The 24,061-nt window shown below is 49.0% G+C and overlaps 1 protein-coding gene across 2 annotated transcripts in view; it reads left to right on the forward strand.

Moving 5' to 3' along the window:
- LOC119464461 (uncharacterized) overlaps positions 1-19,628 on the forward strand; it is a 67,027-nt gene extending 47,399 nt beyond the window's left edge. Inside the window, exons 4-5 of one of the 2 annotated variants that reach the window (XM_037725451.2) lie at positions 9,973-10,056; positions 19,371-19,628. In XM_037725451.2, the coding sequence (XP_037581379.1) occupies positions 9,973-10,056; positions 19,371-19,507 (221 nt within the window). In that variant the 3' untranslated portion in view covers positions 19,508-19,628. The remainder of the gene's footprint in view (positions 1-9,972; positions 10,057-19,370) is intronic. The other variant, XM_049656498.1, reaches the window with a different exon arrangement.
- Positions 19,629-24,061: the final 4,433 nt, after the last annotated feature.

Below are 24,061 nucleotides of genomic sequence, written 5' to 3' on the forward strand. Positions count from 1 at the left end.
CGCCGGATCATGTGGGTAACTGGGGCTGTTGTATTCTTAAGCTTGTTAATTAATATTGTGTTGGTGCGATCCGACTGGAAAACCATTCCCAATATCTTTACGCTCTGAGACGGAACGATCGTGTGTCCCTCCAATTGTATGTTGATAGTGGGCGAGTACAGAATTGAAGAATTACAGACCCATTAGCTTGCTTTAGGTATTGTATAAAATATTCACCAAGATAATTTCCAATAGAATCAGGACAACACTTGACTTCAGTCAACCAAGAGAACAGGCTGGTTTCAGGAAGGGATATTCTACGATGGACCATATCCATGCCATCAATCAGGTAATCGAGAAATCTGCGGAGTACAATCAACCTCTCTATATGGCTTTCATAGATTATGAAAAGGCATTCGATTCAGTAGAGATATCAGCAGTCATAGAGGCATTGCGTAATCAAGGAGTGGAGGAGGCATACGTGAATATCTTGGCAAATATCTACAAGGATTCCACAGCTACCTTGGTTCTCCACAAGAAAAGTAGAAAGATACCTATCAAGAAAGGGGTCCGGCAAGGAGACACAATCTCTCCAATGCTATTCACTGCATGCTTAGAAGTATTCAAGCTCTTAGAATGGGAAGGATTAGGAGTCAGGATCGATGGCGAATATCTCAGCAACCTTCGGTTTGCAGACGACATTGTCCTATTGAGCAACAAGGGAGAGGAATTACAACAAATGATTGAGGACCTTCATCGAGAAAGTGCAAAAATTGGGTTGAAGATGAATATGCAGAAGACAAAGATAATGTTCAATAGCCTGGCAAGGGAACAAGAATTCAGGATCAACAGTCAGCCTCTAGAATCTGTAAAGGAATATGTTTATCTAGGTCAATCACTCACAGGGGATCCTGATCATGAGAAATTTACAGAAGAATAAAATTAGGTTGGAGTGCATACGGCAGGCATTGCCAAATCCTGACTGGGAGCTTACCACTGTCGTTGAAAAGAAAAGTGTACAATCATTGCATTCTACCGGTGCTAACATACGGGGCAGAAACTTGGAGGTTAACAAAGAAGCTCGAGAACAAGTTAAGGACCGCACAAAGAGCAATGGAACGAAAAATCTTAGGAGTAACGTTAAGAGACAGGAAGAGAGCGGTGTGGATCAGAGAGCAAACGGGGGTAGACGATATTCTAGTTGACATTAAGCGGAAGAAATGGAGCTGGGCAGGCCATGTAATGCGTAGGATGGATAACCGGTGGACCATTAGGATTACAGAATGGATACCAAGAGAAGGGAAGCGCAGTCGAGGACGGCAGAAAGTCAGGTGGGATGATGAGGTTAGGAAATTCGCAGGCCCAAGTTGGAATACGCTAGCGCAAGACAGGGGTAATTGGAGATCGCAGGGAGAGGCCTTCGTCCTGCAGTGGACATAAATATAGGCTGATGATGATGATGATGATGATGATGAGTAGGCGAGTCGGATGCGTGCTTCTTTCGCGATGAGACCAGGAGTAGCTCCGACTTTTGGGGGGCGCAGCTGAGGACGCATTACTTAGCATAGTCGCTCACCACGTCTGCCGCTTCCTGCAAGCGGCTCTCCATTGCCCCGATGAACCCCGTGGACGACCAGATGGTAATGTCGGCATATAGGCCATGCCGGATACCCTGGGATGTTTTCGAGGAGCGGCGGGAGGCCTATTAGGGCGATATTCAAAAGGAGAGGGGATAATACTGCACCCTGTGGTGTGCCGCACCCGCCCAGTAGAAAGTGGTCTGTGACTTCGTCCCCGACCTTTAGGATGTCTTTTCTATCTCAGAGGAAATCTCTGATATAAGAATACGTCCTGGCCCCACAGCCCAGCGTGTTTAGCCTCTGTAACATTGCTGTATGCTTAACGATATCGAACGCCCCTTTAAGATCTAGGGCGCGGATAGCCGTGGGGGAGTTGCGTGTCGCTAGTACAATCACCTCCTCTTTCAGCTGCAGTAGGATGTCTTGAGTTGAAAGGTGTGAACGGAATCCTATCATCGTTGTTGGAAGTTTCCCCGAGTCCTCCAGGAATGGTTGTAGCCGGTTGACACCGATGTGCTCTAGGAGCTTTCGTACACACGAAGTGAGGGAGATCGGTCATAGGTTCTCAATGGCTGGTGGCTTGCCTGGTTTCGATATCAGACGAACCTCGGCCATTTTCCACTCCTCGGGAAGGTTTCCTTCCCTCCATACTTCGTTAAGGTGAGCGGTAAGCTCTAGTAGCGAGGGGTTGTCAAGATTGACAAGAGCCTTATTGGTGATTTGGTCCATTCCCGGGGCTGTGTGGCATCTCAAGCCCATTATCGCCGCTGTTACTTCATGCAGATGAATGTCCTCATCTAGGATCTCATTTGGGGTGCCAGTGTAGGGTGGCAGAGGCTCCGATGGCTGTGTGGGGATAAAACTGGGCTTTGAGAGTCAAAAGGAGGTCCGCCTCGTTTCCTGGAAATTGGTGGATTACTCGAGCCATATTGTGGTGGGATTCCGTTTTGCTTCTGGCCGAGTTGATTAAATACCTCAATAACTTCCACGTCTTCGAAGTACTCAGTCTTCCTCTCAAGCTGTCGCAGAGGGATACCTAATTTTCGCGGCATAGTGTGTTAGCGTATTCCTCAGCCTCTTGTGTGAGTAGTGCGATTCGCCTCTTGAGCTTGCGATTTAATCTTTGCCTTTTCCAACGCTTCAGCAGGCTACGCCGGGCTTCCCATATGTGGAGCAAGCGAGCGTCGATGCTCGGAGTGGTGGTGGACGTTTCCAGTATTTTAGTATGCGCCTTCACATCCTGGTAGAGCTGAGTGATCCAGTCCTTAATTGACTGAAGCTGTAGGCTCTCTTCGTTTGTAGCTCTTTCTTCTCTTATCTCCCGCAGCTTGATCCGATCCGTGAGGTGAGCAGTGCCTATCCTGGCTTTGTATTCGAGGACATGGAGAGTGGTGGCTAGCAGCGCGTGGTCGCTGCCTAGGTACACCACCAGATTGGTCCAGCAAGCTTGGGGGATATTTCTGGTGAGGGTTAAGTCGGGGTTCGTGTCTCTTGTAACACTTGTGTCGAGCCTCGTGCTACTCCTTGGATCGTTGACGAGTGTGATGTCCTCAATAACTTTGTGAAGCAGGTTTCCCTTGGGGTTGGTGTGCGTATAACTCCAGAGGGGGTGGGCTGCATTGAAATCGCCCACTATTAGAAGCGGATGGTTGCCTGCTGCATGCGTGGCTTGCTCCAAAACCTGTTTGAGGACCAATGGCGTGCTTTTTGGCCGACAGTAGGCGTTTAGAACGAACATGAGAACCTTCTTCTTTGTTGCCTGCGGGATAATTACGAGCAGAATGGCAAGCGGTTCGGATTGTTGGAGATGGTGTTGAACGGCCACTAGCTTCTTACTGACCAGGGTGTGAGGCTGTTGGTGCCATACGTGACGTATCCGGGTAGGCGGACGTGTGTGTTCGTCTCTTTCAGTGCGATGATTTCAGGTGGTCTTGTTGATGTGGCGATGTATTGTATCAGCGATCCATGCTTGTTCTTGTAGCCCTGGCAATTCCACTGCCACACCGTGGTTTCGCCTGGGGAGCCCCCGCGCTTACTGCATATATGCTGAGGAGGAGCCATCTTGGTTATTAAGGGGTGGTGATGCGTGCACCAGGTGGGGTTCTGGTGAGCCTCGAGAATCTGGCAAATCTGGTAGGGCCTGATGAGCTGCTTTCTTGGGGCGCCGGCTTTGACGAGCTTCCAGTGCTAGTATGCGTTCCCCTAGTCTCATAATGCGTTCCGCCATCTCAGTGTTAGAGTGTTGTTGCTGAGTGGCGAATTGTTGTTGTTGTGCAGCTGACTGTTGTATAGCTGTGAGTTGTTGTTGCATAGTTGCTTGTAGGGATCTCTGAAGGCTCTGAATGGCCTTTGCTACTATCTCCTCTACCTTCTGGGGAGTGGCATATTGGACAGGAATGACTCCCTGTGGTGTAGTGGGCTGGGCGGTTGCTCGTTGCGCTGTCGGACTTGAAGTGACTGTGTGCGCTGGTTGCTTGCTCTTCCCGTTTCCGCTTCTTTGGGGGTAGGTTTGAAGTGCTTTATGTAGGGGTAGCGCGTTTAACGGGATGATGGCACCATCTAGAAATGACGCCTTCACGTTTTCGTTTGGTCTCCCCGTCCTTTGGCAAGAGTTGCATGAGTGCACCGAGTTCTCGCACTTTCTGAAGCACATCGGCCATTAGTATTAGTTCTGCGGCCTGCACTTTTTAACACGAAAGTGTTTTATGCCGGGGTCCACCAAGACTTCACTGACGTATTTCCGTCACGGAAATACGTCATAGAACATAATACAAAGAAAGAAACCAGAAGAAAAAGTTCCACAAACATGCAAAATTTGGGAATCGAACCCACGACCTCTCGGTCCGCGACGATAGATCGCCGAGCGTTTAACCCATTGCGCCACAAACGCATTTGCAGAGAGCTACACAGACGCGCCTTATATATCTAACACTCCTCCGTGTACCCGCGCTCTTGTTCGGGGCGGTGCCGCCGCCTACGAGCAGAAAAGAGAAGTACTGCATTATGACACTAACGCGCACCGACAGTGAACGCTTCGGTGGTCTCACCACTACGACGCCTCGATGCCAGCATTCGAAGGGATGCTGGCATCAAGAAGCACTACCAACGCCACCTAGGTGGCGTTGCTAGGTGGCGTTGGTAGTGGCGTTCACCGTACTCAGCACAGCGGAGCGTGGCCTCCGCAATTAGCTCTGAAAATGTTTCTGAAGTTGATCGCGGAGGCTGCAATTACGACGCGCTGTACGCGCTGATTTGACTCGGTGACGATTCAGTTACGTGCTTTGTCTTGCGCGTTGTATTAGTGTGTCAGTTACGTGCTTCGTCTTTCGCGTTGTGCTAGCGTGTGCAGCGTAGTGCAGCTTCCATATGCACGACGGTTGCTCATGGTCATCGACGTTGGTAGTCGTGATGGAGGAGACGTGCCACCAGGCGTCAGCGTGGGTGCATCAACGCCTAAGGGCGCTTTAGCCACAAAACACCAATAGACATTATATATCAATGTGCAATAAACATTACACTACTTCTGTGAAGACACGTTTCACTTTCGTGTTCTATACCGATTCCTATATAAGAGGGATCAACCACATTTTTCTTATCCCTAGGTTAGCAGCCCAGCTGTCACTGTGAATGAGCCCCAAAATTTCGTTGTGATATTTTTGTGGCCCCACGAGTTGTTCAAAAGGCAGACCTTCCTGCTACTAAATATTCTGTACAACGGGCGCCTTTAACCATTAATGACGACTTTTTCCAGCATGACTGCACTGTCTGGTCATTTACTTGATTTATCTTGAGCGTGCACTTATCAACGTTGGTTAGAAGGTTGAAGTTTTCAAAGACCGGTATTATCAACTCATTTTAGGGAATAGATGGGCCGGTCATGCCACTGTCTAGTACAGACAAGGTATATGTAAACTGCTTGTGAAGCTTACATACGTGCCCACATGTAAGGAAATGTACAAGCAAGGCATATGTAAACTGGTAGCGAAGCTGGCATAGCTGCTCACATGTAAAGAAAACGATGGCGTGTGGCAACCGTCGTCATCTGTGTGTCGTGAGGACAACTTCTCTAACAAAAAAAGTCGGGGTAGCTTGCACTAGTGGCGCAAGGCTAAAGACACAGCGAATCTGATCGGTTCCTAGCTGGTCCTGGCTATACGAAGTGATGCTAAATCTGGGAACGCCTCGCGAAGCACTTGCAGTCCGGGCACACGTAGGGGAAGTGGGGCGAAAGCTATCCACAGTGTACGGGCGGCGCGCAGCAGACGACACGCCGGCATGACTTCACGACGTATGCGCAGGAGCACGCCGCTGGTGGGAGCTCGGCCGAGCCGCCGCCAGAGACACCGCCAGCGTTCGTCGCTAATGCGGGGAAACGGAGAAGTGCGGATGGAGTCGGCAGCACCTCTGCGCGATGCCTCGTTGGTGCTGCTACAATTTTTTCTCTCTTTCGCTCTCATTTTCTTATTCTCTCTCCCGAGCATAGCGTGCGACGCTCCGTGAGGTGGTCGCTATGCAACGCAGTGGCAGGCAGCACACATTACGGCCGGCTTAAACAGTTGTGCTGTCAAAAGAATTCGTCAACGATTGCGATACTCCCTAATGCGAAATTTCAGCGCAGCTCTATTCGTGTTTTCATTTCGCGATATATTGGCAGGCGCAGACAATCTGTCTCGTGCGGTACGTAGCAAACAGAGCAAAGTGTGGCGCGACTGCCTCGCTAATCGGGAGATCACGAGAGGCAGCGCGTGGGGCCAGCGCGTGGGTGACGCGTGGGCGCGATTCGCAGCAGCCGCCGACAGACCATCTGCCTTGCGTAAACTGGCTTATTTAGCATTCGTGCGAACCCAGTTTGAGTGCGCGTCTCCCATTTGGTCACAACATCAGAAATACCTAATTGACGCATTGGATATAATTCAGAATAGGGCAAGCCGTTTCATTACTCATAACTACAGTTCCCAGTCCAGCATAACGTAGATCAAAGCCGAAATATCATTTGCAGTCGTTGAGTACTCGCCGTGATATTGCATTGCTGTCATTATTCCATAAATTCATTCACTCTTACGGATTATCCCTACCATGCTTGAAACGCCACGCCTTCACATCGCGCAGATTACCCAATAATTTCAGCTATGCCCGCGTATATGGCGTGACGCAAGCATTTAGCTTTTCCCCACTGCCTCGCGCTATCCGTCTCTGGAACAGCCTTCCCGATAGCATTGCGTCGTTCACAAATCATGACGCTTTTTGCTGTTTTTGATGAAACATTTTTCTTCACACTGATCGCAGTTTTATGAAACCGATTATTTTTATTCACTTTTTTTTTCTTTTTCGCTGTTTCAATATTCTGCAATGTATAAAGTCCTTTGTAAGTATGTAATATATAATGTAACTTTTTCTCAATTCTTGCTGTTTTTATGCAATGCTTATCTGTTCACTTCTTTTTCTTCTTTTTTTTTGAAGATATATCTGGTTTTTGTTATATGCAAATTTCATTGTCTTGTGCCTATGTTTGATTCCTTGTCGCATCAATATATTTTCACCGATTGTATTTATTGTAACATACGCCCCCCTCACCCTAAGCCTCTTCATAGGCCTGTGAGGTATTTCTAAATAAAATAAAAATGGCGGGTGCTACTCTGGCGCCATCTCGTAGCCGTCATCACCGCACTGCGCTTTTCTTCCCACGCTTTCGCCATGCCCTCCTCCGCTTTCCGCCTCATGGTTCCACTGCGCCCTCCTCTCCCCTTTCCTCATCGCGTATTTCACCCCCACGGCGCTCGGCGTTCGCGGTTTCATCTTTCACAGCGCTCGTTCACTCCGTTACGAGTGACAACGCGATGCCGACACTCACCTTAGGAACGGCTGACTAATAGCTGTGCTCTAAAAACTAAAGGAAAAAGTACGACGTCACAATATGAAACGGAAAGAATGTCGAGACTCTGTGCTCCTTGGCGCGAATGTTTCACATTCTTTAACCTCCGGCTTTTCGACCACTGCACCAGCAGTTGTATTTCTTTGGGGTTGAGGCGAGCTGGGGACATGCCTCAGCTGAAACGCAAGCATGTCATTAAAATATAGGAGTGGCATACGTCATAATGTGAACATAATTAGCCTGTTATTGACGGCAATTGGCCCAGTAGGTTCCTTATTAAGGGGAGCGCATAGGATGTAAATAAATGACAGTGTCACAGACGTTTCAAAAGCAACGTCACCTTTATTCGTCTAGAATAATACAACTATTATGCTTGACCAAACAAAACATGTTTCAATGGATGAAAAGTACTATGGTCAGCAAACAGTCGTACTGTATAGCAACATATGAGCTTCCTTTCCACGTAATCATTCGGAATCCCGTGCGACGCCAAGTATTCATATCCAGCAGCTTCAGTTACCAGACAAGACAGCATTGCACCACATTATCATTTAGAAAGCAGTCTACAGTTAGTCGAATGCTTTCGAATGACGTCACGGAAAAATAGAAGTGAAGCGCACGCTGCACGTTGAACAAACACGCAAGGAAATAAAAAAAATGGCGGATCCCACGCATAGGTGGGAATCAACGTAAAGAGAAGCATTCAATGATGCTCACGCAAACGGTAAAGCAAAAGGCGTGCAAACTGAGCAATAATTACAAATGTTTTTTATGCAAATGTTTCGCAATGACGAAAATTTTGCATAATGATGCTTATGTTTCGATGCATTCCGGCCTCCGTGTCGCATTAAGCACATATCAATGCATTAGAAAGAACAGCGCACGTCTTTGTTTGTCCTTTGTGCTGTATGGCAGTGCCACCACTAACAAGACAGTTGCTTGTCGTTTCTCGTCGCAGCACTCACGACGCTCGTCGCCTTTCATTGTCTCCATGCGTCCTTGCCTCACATCTTCGAGCCAGCATACATTCGCTGTCTGCACTACGTTTCGCTGCGTAGCGAACACGCTCCTGTAATGCGCGACGCTTCTTTCAGGCCTCGACGTCCTCGACGCTCTGTTCACGCTTTGGAGCCATTTTCCTGGCGCGTGCTTATGTGCTCCTTCTGCGTATACGTGGCCAGCACGCTGTTGAGGCGCCAGCTCCAAGCGCTCTCTTCACGCACTGTACGATTGTAATGTTTACACTATCACAGCCAAGCATGCGACGTCCACAGCGCAGCACCTGCATTTTTGTCGCATATGAAAGCAAGCACAGCACGTGCCATACGCACAATCGGTTAAGCGCTTCCGCGGCGGCGCCGGCCAGGAAGCGCGGAGGCGAGCACCACTGGGGGTGTTGCAAGAACCCAGCGGCTCGTGCGAGCAAGAGCAGCAGCAGCAGCAGCGCCCGGAAAGTCGGGAGAAAAGGCGAAAGGCTTCGCTTTAAAGGAAAAAAAAGAAAACCCGCATTTCCCCGAAGGGGAGTATGAGGAAGTGCGAAGCACGGGGTGATGCTATGAGGGGGCGCGCGCGTCTAAACTGCAGAGCCGAGCGAAGGAGACGGCAGCGAGAGAGCACGACTGACGCGCCGGCGCCACACACACAACACGTGACGGCGGAGCGAAACACGCCAGGCGGTTGGAGAGGGGGTGAGCGGTGGGGAGACTACGCACACGAGGGGCTGTTACCGGGCGAGGAGGGAGCTGTCAGCGCGAGGGGAGAGGCGGCGGCCGAGGGTGAGTGCAAACCTAACGGGGGGGAGAGGCACACCAGCTGCATGGCGCCGTGACGTCACGGCGCGGAGAGGGTGCGAGGAGCCGGCGCGGCGCGGAGAGGGTGCGAGGAGCCGGCGCGGCGCGCCCAGCCACGGCGCGGAGGCGCCAGCTGCACAACGCGCCGTGACTTCACGGCGCGCAGCCACGGAGCGGAGGGCGGAGCGCGCGCAGTCACGTGGGGCGTGACATCGCTGCGCCGTTGCTACAGACGCTCCTCTCCACTCCTCGCGCCGTTGCTAGGGGAGAGGAGGAGGAGCGCGGATGCCGGCGGAGTTTTCGGGGTCGCTTAAGAAGTGCATTTGCACTTAAAACGATCCGTGCTACATTCGACCACATATCTCTGCGAACACAACGCTTGATTGTAGATGCCTTGTTAGAAGACCTCTGTCATTATTGCCTACCGCTGTGTATTGTCTGTGTCGAGTTTATATGATCTAGAAACGGGACCTATGCAAATTTAAGTGGCGACGCAAACTTGTGGGTGTACCACTATTTTAGTACTAGTGTCGTTTCGTGCCTGTGTGTTGTTGTGTTTGTCTCTTGTCGCCGCCTTGTTTGAGCTACGCTAGGATTTGTAATAGTTCGATGGATGTTGTGGTGACAATATTGCCCCCCCCCTCCGCGCCCCGCCCATCCATTTGTCTGACTATTCTGGGGCAAAAATTGCTAGCGCGCTCTTTCAGACAAAGGTAATAAATTATATTATCGCTTCTCTTTCCTCTTTCAGATCCTAAGCAGACGAGGGAATACTACTTTCATTTCTACGATCCAGTAGCTCAGTGTGCCGTTATAACATTCAAGGACTACTCAGGTGTGTATACGACAAAGCAAAAAGAAAAGGGGGGCTCGTTAATGCCTTCTGAGTCTGTGCATTACCAAAATGGAAATCAATGCTTTGTTGCTGCCTGTAAATTTTCAAGTCAATGAGAATTAATTTTTTCACCTTTATTTACCCAAAAGTCTATACGCAGCTTCCAAGAGGAGTAGATGCTTACGCATGGTTGAAAAAGGCAGAAAGACGGTTAGCTCTGATATTCATTTTAGAAGCGGCAAAATTAGGCAAAAAAGCAATTAAAACTTCTTGTTTTCCTCACGCAAACCGCAAGACTAACTTAACATAATCTTATACCCTATGATTGCATTGGCTTATATACGCACACGCGTATATTTTCTTAATGCTTGTGTATTCCTCTATAAGGCATTAATTACATATTTCATCTTTAACGTTTATTTTCCCGTAAAAAATGAAGGTATGTATATATTTCTATACAAAGATATGCGTATCTACATATTTACATATAGAGGCACATACAGGGTGTCGAAATTACAATTGTCGTACCATTTGGGTTTTAGACAGACAGTCCTGACAGTTTTAGACAGTTTTTTTAGTCCTGAGCAAATACGTGGACTCCCTGTAGGAAGTCCGTAGTAGAGTAGCGCACTCAGGATCTCCGCCAGGGGGGGGGGGGGGGGGTTACATTTTTGTGGGGGGGGGGAAGCAAGCACTGTGCATTATATGCAATTTCCTTGCTTTAGCCAGAGGAATCCAACAGCAAACAAATTGCCTAATAATTGTAATAATATAATGACACCAAGGATGAGGACGATGGTTATTTCTGCAGCGTTTTACTCAAAGTAATTTAAGAGTGAACGAATCAATACAAGCCAGTGATAGAGTGTTTTTGTTAATCAGGAAAATTCGACCTCAAGCCACCTCCTGAATGGTAATGACAATGAGAACAGAGCACTAAAGGTACAGGTTGGACTGGTGGGGCGGGACGCGGGGAGGGGGGGGGGCGGTTAACTCGGCCTCAGCGGTGGGGTCACAACACCCGAACCCCCCCCGTTGGTGTGCCGCTGCCGTAGCAGTCGTAGACCGTGGTAGGCCGTCGTCCTCCGCCCTTTCGCAAGCCCACTGGAGTATTTGTATTTTTATTTAATAAAAACGACGCATCGTTACAGTCCAGTTCAATATTCGCCAGTGACAGATTTTTAAGGATATTCCAATACATATCAATGTTTGAAGTTCTAGACAATTGTAACACCAAATTGTGATGTTTTCAGCGAAATGCCATTATTGCTGAAATGAACACCAGCCACGTGACAAATATCTTGTGACTGCCTCGCTACGCGCACCAAAAATCAGTTCCCTCAATAAAGTTAGCTGGGCTTACGAAAAAGAAAAATCGAGAAATATGGTGAATAAGCGTTAAGGCGCCTCATATGAGTCTTAATAGAGTACACTACAATATTCGAGAGTGGTCTTGCAATAGTTCAGGGCGAACGCAAACAGCTGTTCCTTTTCCCTTGTATTCTTAGAAAGAGCGCGTGAATTTATTTCCTGTCGGAAAACCGGTTTCCCCCTCACAGTAGCAGCACGGCCGTTGCAGCAGACTACCACGGCCTTCTGTGCCGAGTCATTGCCATCTCCTATTTTTTGCTGTTCATCCAAGCAATAAAATACTTGGTAAGAAACTAGGCCAGAGCATTCCACCGCAAACTAAGAAGGTGATTACGTCTCGAAAGCTTCGCCCCCGTTGCACACGGATTTATCAAACTCATGTTTGCTTATCTCATATCTCTAACAAACGTGTGACGCTGTGACGCGCTCGCGTACGCTTAACGCGCCTTCTTGAGTTTTCTCTTGGATGCCTCGAAAGTGCATGAAATCCGCCTCTAATTCTTTGAAAAATTGCGTGACCGATCCTGGAATGAAACCTCGGTCTTCCAGAACAGCAGCTCAGTGCTATAACCATTAAGCCACGATCGCTCGCATGATTATTTCGCCCCAATGTTACCCTTTAGAACGCCTGGCGTGTGCTTCATGTGCCAGTTCCTCGAATTCTTCCCTAGTGATAGCTAACACATTAAGCCGCTGTGTTAGAATGCAGTGCCTTCGCGATCAGCCCATATTTTTTAATGCGAAGCATTGTATAGGCAGCTCTCAGCATGGTCACGCAAGCTCATATGAAATTTTTCGGTTCACCATAAAAATTAAGATTCGGCTTACAAACCCAGCGAAATAATGCAACATTGTAAGTAGACCTAACACTGTCGTTATTATTAACAATGCCCGAGGATAACTGCAGCAGTTTATTATTTAAATTTGAAATCAAACTGCATGCTGACAAATAACAGAAGGTCCCCCGCAACACGATCGGCAACCAAACGTTCGAAACCAGCGCCTACAAAGCAGCGCGCGACTGTACTGCGTCAAAAGGAGTAATCCGTGGTATGCCGCTGGACGACACTCCCCGGGATATCACAGCTAACGTCACTACGCCAAATAATCCACCGGCCATCGCTGCAAAACGCCTCAGCAACACAATGACGGTGATCATCCTGTTGGCCGGCCTCCGAGTACCAACGTACGTCCAATACGGCGGAGCCTTGCTGCGGTGCTCCCTCTGCCACAACCAGATAGACACGTGCTATCTGTACAGTACCAAAAGCAGCCAAGCTACTTTCATTCGAAGAAGTGGTGAACAGGATAGAGAGGCTCCTTCTATAACTAGCGATGAAGTTAGAAAGCCCTAGAAAGACATGACCAGGGGAAGAGCTGCAGGAGAAGGTGGAGCAACTGTCGATTTATTTAAAGATGGATGAGCTATCATGTTTTAAAAGCTTGCGGCCCTTTATACGCAATGCCTCAAGACTTCAAGTGTACTGGAGAGCTAGAAGAACGCCAACATTATACTAATCCATAAGAAGTAACACGTTAAAGAACTGAAGAATTATAGACCCATTAGCTTGGTTTAAGTACGGTATAAAATATTCAGCAGGATAATTTCCAGTACAATCATGGCAACGCTTTACTTTAGCCCACCAAGAGAACAGGCTGGCTTCAGGAATGGATATTCTACGATGGGTGATATCCATGTCATCAATCAGGTAATCGAGCAATCTGCGGAGTACAATCAACCTCTCTATATGGCTTTCATAGATTATGAAGATGCATTTGATTCAGTAGAGGTACTAGCAGTCATACAGGCATTGCGTAGTCAAGGAGTACAGGAGGCGTACATGAATATCTTGAAAAAAATCTACAAGGATTCCAAAGCAACCTTGGTTCTCCACAAGAAAAGTAGAAAGTTGCCTATCAAGAAAGGCGTCAGGCAAGAAAATGATTTCTCCAATGCTATTCACTCAATGCTTAGAAGCTCTTAGACAGGAAAAGGTTAGGAGGGAGGATTAACGGCGAATTATTCGGTTTGTAGATTACATTGTCCTCAATCTCACCGAATCTCAATCTTGTCCACAATCTCACCGATGCTATTCACTGCATGCTTAGAAGTATTCAAACTCTTATACTGGGAAGGCTTAGGAGTGACGATCAACGGTGAATATCTCGGTGAACTTCGGTTTACAGATGACATTGTCCGATTCAGCAACAATGGGAACAAATTACAACAACTGGATGAGGAGCTTAACCGAAAAAGTGTAAGAGTGGGTTTGAAGATTAATATGCAGAATATAAAGATAATGTTCAATAGTCTGGCAAGGGCACAAGAATTCAGGACCGCCAGTCAATCTTTAGAATCTGTAAAGGAGTACGTTTATCTAGGTCACTTACTCACAGGGGACCCTGATCATGAGAAATGAATTTACAGAAGAATAAAATTTGGTTGGAGTGCATACGGCAGGCATTACCAAATCCTGACTGAAGGCTTACCACTGTCGTTGAAAAGTGCACAATCATTGTATTCTACCCGTGCTAACATATGTGGCAGAAACTTGGAGGTTAACAAATAAGCTCGAGAACAAGTTGAAGACTGCACAAAGAGTGATGGAACGAAAAATGTTAGGGTTAACGTTAAGAGACATGTGAAGAGAGCGGTGTGGATGAGAGAGCAAACAGGGATAACCAATATTTCAGTTGACATTAAGAGGGAAAAATGATGCTGGGCAGGTCATGTAATGCGTAGTATGGATAACCGATGAACCGTCAGAGTTACGAAATTGATACCAAGAGGAGGGAAGTGCAGTCGAGGACGTCAGAAAACTAAGTGGGGTCATAAAGTTAGGAAATTCGCAAGACAGGGGTAATTGGTGATCGCAGGGAGAGGCCTTCGCCCTGCAGTGGAGATCTTGAGGAAAGAGAGTGAGCAATTAGCAAAGAGCGATCTGTTGAATGCCCTGTGCGTAAAGTAGGCGCGCACCAATCTGTCCTTGGAAATGCGAGCGCAAGCACGTAGCGAGCCGCGCCAATCCAATCCAGAGGAAAAAGAAGGAGGGAAGGTTCCCGCTTGGTATAACGCGGAACGCAATAAATTGCAAATTAGCGTAATACACACTTAGTGTACATCTCGTAAGCTTTAAAATACTTATAAGCCACATTAAAGTGACTAATAATATTGTACTAAATGCAATTATTTTATAACTTGTGTGTGCGTGTAATGCACTCGGTGTAACGACAAACAAGCGAAAGATGGCACCGACCATGCACCGACTGTATGATAACGTGAGCCCCAGTTTGTCGACTGCACTCCCCCCCCCCCCCCCCCCCCACCCATATGGCAAAGCGCAAGGGATAATAGCCACCCTGAGTGAATCGAGATAAACCAATGAAACGGGAGGCGCGCCGACGGACAAGCTTTGTCTTGCTACCATTAGTTCTTTCATCTTGGAGCGTCGCCAGAGCTCGGAAAGATCCCAAGTTTCGCCAAACTCGTTGTATCCTGCATAGCACCCAAGAACGAATTTTATTGCGATAGCAACTATATGGACACTCAAACCACATTTCTGCCGTCGGCGTCACCGTCGCCATCGTCGTCACCGTCGCCATCGTCGTCGCCGTCGCCGTGAGGTTCCGTATAAAGTGCGATAGCGGGAAAATCGTCGCCGCGCGCCGCACGCTGTGTGTGCGAGTAAAAGCGTACGAAGGTGAGCCGGCAATCGCTGCTCAATGTAGCGCACGCGAGGAAGAAAGGCAGGGCAGAAGCATGCGAGCCACGGCGCCGAGGCGACGGAGAGGGAGGGGAGGGAGTGCATTCTGCTCCTTTGGCTGCTGCGCACTGTTCAGTGTTTGGTGTTGTTGAGACTATAGATAATGTGCTCCTGGTGTGTCCTGTGTATGCGTACGAAAGACTGACACTGGCAGCTACCTTGAGGCATTAGACAACCGACCACTGTCGGAGGACCTCCTGCTAGGCGCATGGCCGGAGAGTTGGCAGACGATAGAGGCAGTGCGTGCTCTTTCACGTTTCTTAGGCGACATGGGCCTGGACTCGTGCTTGTGATGGCTGCATTTATGCGATGTGTTCTTGCAGTTCTTTTCTCCCATTTTAATGTCCCATTATGACCCTCTTTCTTCCCCTCTTCTCGTCTCTTAAGTAGAGTAGCCAGCCAGATACTCCACTTCCCGGCTGACCTCCCTAGATTTTCCAGTCAATAAACTACTACTTCTGCTTACAGAGCGGCGGCGCGGTCGCCATATCTTGAAAACGATATGCGATGCGGGCGAAGTGCGCGCCCGCGCGGTCCTAATCTTCAAAGCGATCTGCGATCGGGACAGTGTACATGCGATAAGTGCCTGTAGCTTCGTATGCGCTCTGCTTTCGACGTTTAGTTTGCGTTGAAGCGAGACGAGAGAGAGCGCGAAGCTCAATTTGCCAGCTGCTGCTGGCGCGCTGTCTCACTCCGGCGTTTTCAGAGCGAGTTTCTGCGGGTGATCGAGCGAGATGTGTTCATGTTTACCTGTGTGCGCGTGACACCGTGCTTGTCTATTTAGTTAGTAAGCGAAAGTTTACAATTTTATACGGCCAATTAAACTACCATCCTTGCTTCGCATAGCTCTTTACTTATTTGCTTTCGCAATCGATGCTTCGCCTTTCGGGCGCAACTGCCGCTTTTTCCCTCAACTGCGAGGCGTCTTTTTCTGAGAAACCCGTACGGGGTTTTCTTTGTCGCTTCGTGCTACATTCGGGTGCATGACAATTTCTTCCATTCATGATACTTCCGCCAACTTGCGGTATTCCGCAGAACTGATTTACCATATAGTATAAGCGAGGGAAGCAGACAAGGGGTCGTCCCTGCAAATACCGGCTTTACATCTGCCTCGCCCTCTGTCCTTGCACCGTCCGTGTGAGACCCTGAGCCCAATTGCGCATCTTTGTCTTCACCGCATTTGGCCACGCTGCTACTTCCACGTAGCCGAAGATGACTTTGGTGGTTGTGAAGGTGCGCGTGTGATAAAAACTACAGTCGACAAGACTAGTGAATTGAAGTCATCGTCGTTAAGCCGTCCTGTGTGCAACCAGCTTTGTTTGCGGTCGCCAATGACCGTTGCGCTCTGCTTGCAGGTCTCGCAGACTATTACCCCTTTGCGATTCAGAAAAAGCGGCTTGAGCTGCTGGACATTGAACCGCCGCCTGTCGAACCTAACGCGCTTGTTCGCACTGATCGCAGACGGTCCCAGTGCCTGTGCGTTGTCTTCGAAGTGTTTTATAAGGAGGAGTCGAGGTTTTCCGCTGGTGTGCTACGCAACTTGTGCTTCCTCAGCGTTCCTGCTGACAGCCAAAGGCTCGCTGAGGTGCTCAAAAGGGCTGATCTCAAGGAAATGCAGCGTACGGGCGACGCGTCCTGGTCAGATGCTGTGCCGTCGGCTGGAAGTGACTGGCCCGCTATCTACAGTATGTACTTTTCAAGGCTCGAACCAGTGGGCGGCTACATCTGTTCGGAAACTTCAGGTCTCTTGCGTGTCTGATATAGAGACTTGGGCCGCAGGTGTTTGATTGTGATGATCTCAACTGTGTTGATTGTCTTGGCTTCATTGATCGAAGTGCCACTAAGCGTGCTGCCAACGTCCAGGCATTCGGCGAATCACTGCTCTGAATTCCGGAGATGCGGCTCCGACGGCATCTCGTTTCGGTCGTCCTTGACCATATCTGAGTCGTGGAGTGGTAGCATTTTATCATTCGAACTCAGCAACCTGTGACATGCAGCTGAACTTCCCATGGTTGCGGGTGGAATACTAGCTGATCGTTTGCCAGACGCCGTGACATCGCCCTCGATGTCCAGTGGAAGAGACGACCAGCGTTTGTGACCTGAAACTTTGGTGGCGGTGGTTGTCGCTTTGGGTTCAACCAAGCTTTAGTTAAGTATGAGCCTCCCCATCCCCCGTTGGTGGGCAGTCTTCGAAAAAGTATGTCGAGGCGCTGTGGCACAACTGTCGCATCGAATACACACACCTCACGATCCCCGTCCCAAGAACAGTCTTGGTCGGACTGGCTGCAGGAAAAGAGCCGGCCGCAAGCAGTTATGCAATATGCACTCCATTCAGGCCCGGACCGCTGATTGACGCCTTCGCACTTGTCCTGCGGCTTGGCGCCACCACGAAGCCGCCCTACTGCAACAATCCTGTGGTCCTGCCAGGCGTCGCAAGCGCCCAACGGGTTCAACTTCTATACCCAAACATCGTCATCATCCTCTAAACCGTGAAACTCTGGTAGAACCACGACAACTGTCTGTGGGGAGCTGGAGCACACGATATCCACCCCGCTGACTGAACAGCAGTCCGAGGAGCTATGCGGTGGATTCCTCAGACATTTCTGTGATTGTAGTACTCACGACTGTGGGATCTACCACCTAGGAAGCTGGGACAGCACCCATTGGTGGCTTGGAGGTGAAAGTAGTCTTTGGTAGAAGGTATATAGCAAGGATAGCGGGGATGGCGTTCCAACGATGCAGGTGCCCAGGACTAAGGGGCCGAAGCACTTTCTCTATGTTAGGTGGAAGAGTGGCCCTAGCGATGACTGATGTTAACGCGCTGGTCATATTCTGATGCTCTTGAGAGAGCATGGCGATGAATTTGACATTATCGACGGTAGAATCCCGCCCTGGAGCCACCGAAGAGCTTCGGGCGCCTTCCCCGGCCGGTGCGGTGGGTACTTGCGGTGGTGGTAGAGCAGCGGGCTCACTGACCGAGGAAGCGCGGACGACGTTTCGTGGCAGGAGGGACCGGGAACCCTAAGGGCCCAAGAAAACGCGCAGCTTCCGCCTTACGACTGTGCTTTCGACGACATGCGCCACTACAAGATATATATATATATATATATATATATATATATGAACGAGAAGAAAGGGAACCGAGGGCCCGATTTTTATTATCATATCATAAGAAGCCAACAAACAATGACACCAAGGACAACATAGGGGAAATTACTTGTACTTACTACTTGAATTAAATAAATCATAAATTAATGGAACTGAAAGTGGATGAAAAAACAATTGTCCGCAGGTGGGGAACGAACCCACGTCTTCGCATTACGCGTACGATGCTCTCACCATTGAGCTACCGCGGAGCCTTTTTACCATCCACTTTCTGGGGTATTTATGTTTTTACAACTAGAATTAACCCTGGGAGTGTTAGCCACCGCCACCACCCACAAACCTAGGGGCGGATGTAGAACATCCTTTTTGCCGCAGGCGTCACGAGCACGTGATCATAAAGTTTGGTTGTTCTAAATGTAAAAGTTTAGTTGTTTTAAAGCAGTGTGCGAGTGCAACAGATTCTCGTCTATACCAAAAGCGTGTTCTCTAATCTGGTTCCGGGAGCGGCGCGAATAGTGGCTCACGTTCTCGAACTTACGCGAGCACTAGCGATTACGCGGGAGTGTACGATAAGTCACGCATAAAAAGCCGGTGGACTTTCGGTGGCTGTGCTTGGCGCGCTAGCGATAAACTTTGAATGTCACTTGTCTTGCTGGGCACAAGTTATGCCAATAAAGGAGCTAAGTCATTTAACTACCCTTCCTGAGAGCGTTTTTTTGATGTGAAGGTTCAGCAGCTGTACACCTGCACAGCCCTAATGCCACGGTTAGTGCGCACCCCACTCATGCCGGCAGAGGCTGTGGAGAATGTTGCTTTCGCTTCACTGTTCAGCTGATTGAGTGAAACATGATGGTACGTCCTCTTAGCCTCGTCACTTTGTCGGCTTTTTAGGCAGCGAGACCGCGCATCGCACCGGTATCTGAGATTTGCGCTTACGAGAAAGGCAAAATCAGTGTTGTTCTCTGCGCTGCCGGGGCTTGTAAAAGTGATCTGCTATTGAGGTCTGTAATGATAATTTTCTTTGTAGGTATATTTTGTATAATGTTTTATCCTTGTGTGCTTTTCGTTTTATAGGTACCTGGAGATGTGAACTGCATACTTGGAAAGACAAAGCATACTATAAGTATTTCAAAAACTGCGAAGACGAATATGAATACCAGTGCCCTGGGCGCGAAAGTCATAGCGTTTATTTATATTACTGTCCAGCGTAAAAGGATACAATCGGACACTAACATATAAGAATAGAGCATCTATGTTCCTTAGTTCTTTATTACTTTGAGGTAGATGACTTGTGCAAGAATTTGGCGTCTGTCTGTAATAAAGGTCATACCTATATGATTTTTTATCGACTCATCCTAATGAAACATGCAAACACCGATAAAAAGAAAAGAAATATATGCACGCGCATTTGAAGCATTTTTTAATAGCGGAGCTGTTTAAGCCTGCCGTTATTCTGTTAGTCGTCCACAAAAAATGTCGGCCGATCCTGGCGGTAGGGCAAAAAGCCTCTAAGCGCAATGACACATACCCCTGTGAACTAGCGAAGCTGAGCCTGCCTAAGTCTAGCTAAGCATAGTTGGGACTACTTAAGCTTAGTCAGTCATTGATAGCCAATCGACAGCCAATCAATTGCTAATCGATAACCGATCAATAATTAATAAATTCCGGAAAATGCTGGGGATGACTTGGTAGTGCTTAGCCTAGCCCAAATACGTAGCCAATGCCTTCGATAGCCAATCAAACGCAAATCAATAGCTAATCGGTAATATATCAATAATTAATAAATTGTTGACCGTCGTCGCTCGCCCATAACAAGCGCGCGACGACGGCTCCGCGCGCGTTTGAGCGCTCGTCCGCGGCGACCTGTCTGTCTCCTTTTTTTAAATGTAGCCTGGTTCCTTGGGCTCCCGGCGTATTCTTGCGCTCTTTCTGCACTGGGACAAGACACCACTGCACGATTGGACTACGGCAAGGTGAGAAATTTTGTTGCACAGTCTACGACGCAATTAGGCTTATGCCACGGGACCGAGACTTAAGACGCACTTAGCGAAACACAGCTCGGCCGTCCTGGCACAGTTAATGTGAGTTAATGAATCATGCTGGGACTAGGGAGCCTACATGCAAGCGCTGTTTTCATGTAGGCTCCTTAGCTGGGACATGGTTTCGACGCTTCCTATCGGATTATTGTAACTTATTTCGGTTCTGTTGAGGCACACTGGCCGCACAGGGCACTGACACAGTTAGCGAGAACCAACTCCATCGGCCATGGTGCGTAGTGTAGTGCATCTTACTAGAAGTTTATGCCGCTTTCGCTGACGCCAGGCACTACTGAAAAGTAATTTCGTTACTGTTTTGGGTACTTTTGAGGCACGCTGGCCGCACAGCGCGCTCTGACGCAGTTCGGCCGTGGTGACAAAGTTAGTTTGGGGAGTAGTCAACCTTAGAGAGACCAGCTTGCAAACGTTTTTTTTTTTGGTGGCCCCGCAACAACACATCCCTTCTTTCGGTACTCACGCCTGTCGAAAACGCGATGGACAACTGCCAATAGTGATAACAGGGGAGTGTGTTGCTGGCGCCGGCCGAACGCGTGAAAAATAACGCCCAGGAACATATCAGAAACTTGTAATTCGAAAATGCCGTCTTCTAAAGGATTGAAAACAGGCTTTGCACACACGAATTTGTCTTGAGTGCGAGTAGAAGGCATTCTGCGAACGTCTAGCACGGTCCGGCTGGGAGCCTCTGTTGCGTCCGTCGCGTCGCCCGAGGCCAAGTTTTGTAAACGCGAAGTCGCCCGTGTATTTGTGCTGCTAAAGTGCAGGAAATAATGCCTGGAAATGGGGGAATGCTTGGAAATCAGATGTTTTCATATTTTATGGTATTGTTTGGGATGAGTCGGGTATTTTCTACGCCATGTATGTTAAACCGAATTGCTTTTGTTTGTAATGCCGCCCATTCACCGCTTTCGCACGTTTCGCCTCTACACGCAGTATTCCTGTGTCCTAATAACAAAATGACACATGCTTGTAAATGTAGCATGCTTGTAATTTACTTTTTTTCAGCTGATGCCATGTGGCATCAGCTGAAATCCCACAGCATCAACATCCCACAGCTTCCACAGCATCCCACAGATTCATATGGGAACTACTGCTTACCTGGGGTCACAACGTTGGATGAACGCACAAAAAGCGTGGAACGAGCTTTTATATAGAGCAAAATAAATATTTCCTCATTTCACAAGGGGTCTTGCATCTGCTTTGTGAAATTGCACGTGGCACAGAGTCAATGGGACTTGACAAGATTGTTCGCAATCATTTTTACAAAATAATAATCCGATTCCGCATGAAGACCATGCGCGGTCGAGCACAAAATACAAATAGGGAAATAGAGGGGGGGGGGGGGCACTAGCTAGCGTTCAAAATGCCCGCGCCCAAAATCAAAAACGGAAGTGATTGATGCCGACCGCTTTGCGGGCTGCAGTCAATTCGGCCGTTGGGCTCTATGGGAGTGTCCGATCTTGTTGCATTCCTTTCTTTATGCTTACCCGACGAGTATGACGTGGCCTTCGAGATGCTAACAAGGCACTTCGCCGCCCCTTGCAACATTCGCCTGCAACGCCATCGATTCCGTGAGCGTCGCCAACTGCAGGGGGAGCCCATCACGCACTTCGCTATCGCACTTCGTGATTTAGCGGCTCTTTGCGATTTCGCCACTCAAGCCGACGAAAACATGTGTGAGCAGTTTGTAGCCAGTGTCACGTGCCCGCGGCTCCGGGAGAGATTGCTGCTCGATGGTGACTATAGTGCCTAGAATATACTTATGTATATTCTAGGCACTATAATGGTGACAAACTGACATTCGACCATCCGTACGACCATCCTTCATCCGTACTGACATTCGACCATGCTGTCCAGATAGCACTTCTGAGTGAGCGGACCCAACGCGAATCCGAGGCCTTGCCAATCCAGTGCACCGAACTCAGCAGCAGTTACGGGACAATCTAACCAGACAGGGCCGACGAGAGGATCGCCCCTATAACGGCACACGCCCCCCCCCCTCCCCCCGAGTCACCGCCGCTTCAGCTCACACACGCACAGCGTCCGCGCCTGATCTGAACGCCGCCGCCGTTTCCCCGGCGAGCGGACTGCAACTGCCTGCGGAAACTGTGGCGCAGCAAGTTGCTTACCATCAGCATGTCCCGCTCGCGGTCGCACGTGCTTAGCCTGCGGACGGCGCGGTCACTTCCGAAGAGCTTGTCGAAGCTCCCGCCGCACACGAGAAGGGTACTCTGCCGAGGTCCACGAAATCGCACCGGAAGAAGAGGCTGTAAGTGTCATTGGCATTTTGACGGTCCGTACGGAAAAGAACACCGGCATCTACATCGATGTCAAGGTTACGTCAGTTACCGCAACGACACCCGCGCATGCCATGACGTTCCGGGTTAACGCAGGTTCGGCCGTGTCCATTATGGGGGAGCATATATTGCAAAGCCTGTTTAGCCACGCAGCACAGCTGACAAGTTCCCACCTCACGCTGCTGGACTTCTCGCGCAGGAAAATTCCCGTTCTCGGGGCATTTCACGCTCGAGTGTGGTACAAAGGGAAAGCAGCCATGATAACATTTCATGTTACACCATGTGGGTCATCTCTCCTCGGCCTGAATGCAGTTCAAGCCCTCAACCTTTGCATCATGGGAAAAGAATTGCGTTGCCTGCACATGTCCACGGAGGGACATGAAGAAGTTTCCGCCATGAGCCTCGGTTTTCAACTTCGAAGCGCCACACCAAAAGCAGCTCTAGGCCCTCCCAAATTTGGTATGCCGCCAAACATTCGCCAGTACCGCAGCGGAGCCCACAACCAAGCAGCAGATGCCTTGTCCCGACTGCCTGTTCCAGAAACAGAGGGTGGCTTCCAGGTCGATGAAGAGGTTGTGTCTTTAGTTATATCGCCTGTACATCTAGAGGATCTTCGGGTTAATACCGCTTAGGATGGCATACTACAGCAGGTCACGCGTTTCATCCAGTCATCATGGCCAACCCGGAAAACACTTCCTACAGAACTGACAGCTTACCATGATGTATCGAAGGAGCTTTCTATAGTGGACGGGCTTGTTTTGCGCACAGAACGTGTTGTGGTACCTGCCAAGCTAACTGATACCTTCATCCAGTTAACCCACGAGTCCCAAGAGCAAGGCAAAAGTACTGGTGGCCGTGTCTTGACAAACAAGTGGAGACCACCATCCGAAGCTGCGCTGTTTACCAAGCCTCAGACAAGTGTGCGAAAAACTTGCAGGCACCGCTTCGACCTATCCCACTGCCTGACAGGCCCTGGGACAAAGTGTCAATAGACATCATAGAGCTGTTTTAGCGTGCACCAACTGACTGTGGATTTGTCATCGTGGTGGGGGACTACTTCTCCAGATGGCCAGAGGTTGCGTTCTGCAGTGACATTACTTCCCGCATGGTGATCAACTTCCTCCTTGGTGTCTTTGCACGAGAGGGTTACCCAACAGAACTGGTCTCGGATCATGCCCGACAGTCTACGTCAAGTTAATTCGAGTGTTTCCTGGAGGACAGGGGTATTAAATATTTCTTCTCTGCAGTTTACCACCCTCGAGCCAATGGTGCGGTGGAAAGGTTCAACATGGTCCTTAAATAGTACATACAACTCTCGCTGCTGGGGCAGCGACCCATCCAGGCCTCCGTTACAGTACGCATGGGTATTCACCACGCCAGCCCCCACAGCGCCACTGGTCTGTCCCCAGCAGTG

Source organism: Dermacentor silvarum, chromosome 9, assembly GCF_013339745.2.
Source record: "Dermacentor silvarum isolate Dsil-2018 chromosome 9, BIME_Dsil_1.4, whole genome shotgun sequence".
NCBI classification, from domain to species: domain Eukaryota; kingdom Metazoa; phylum Arthropoda; class Arachnida; order Ixodida; family Ixodidae; genus Dermacentor; species Dermacentor silvarum.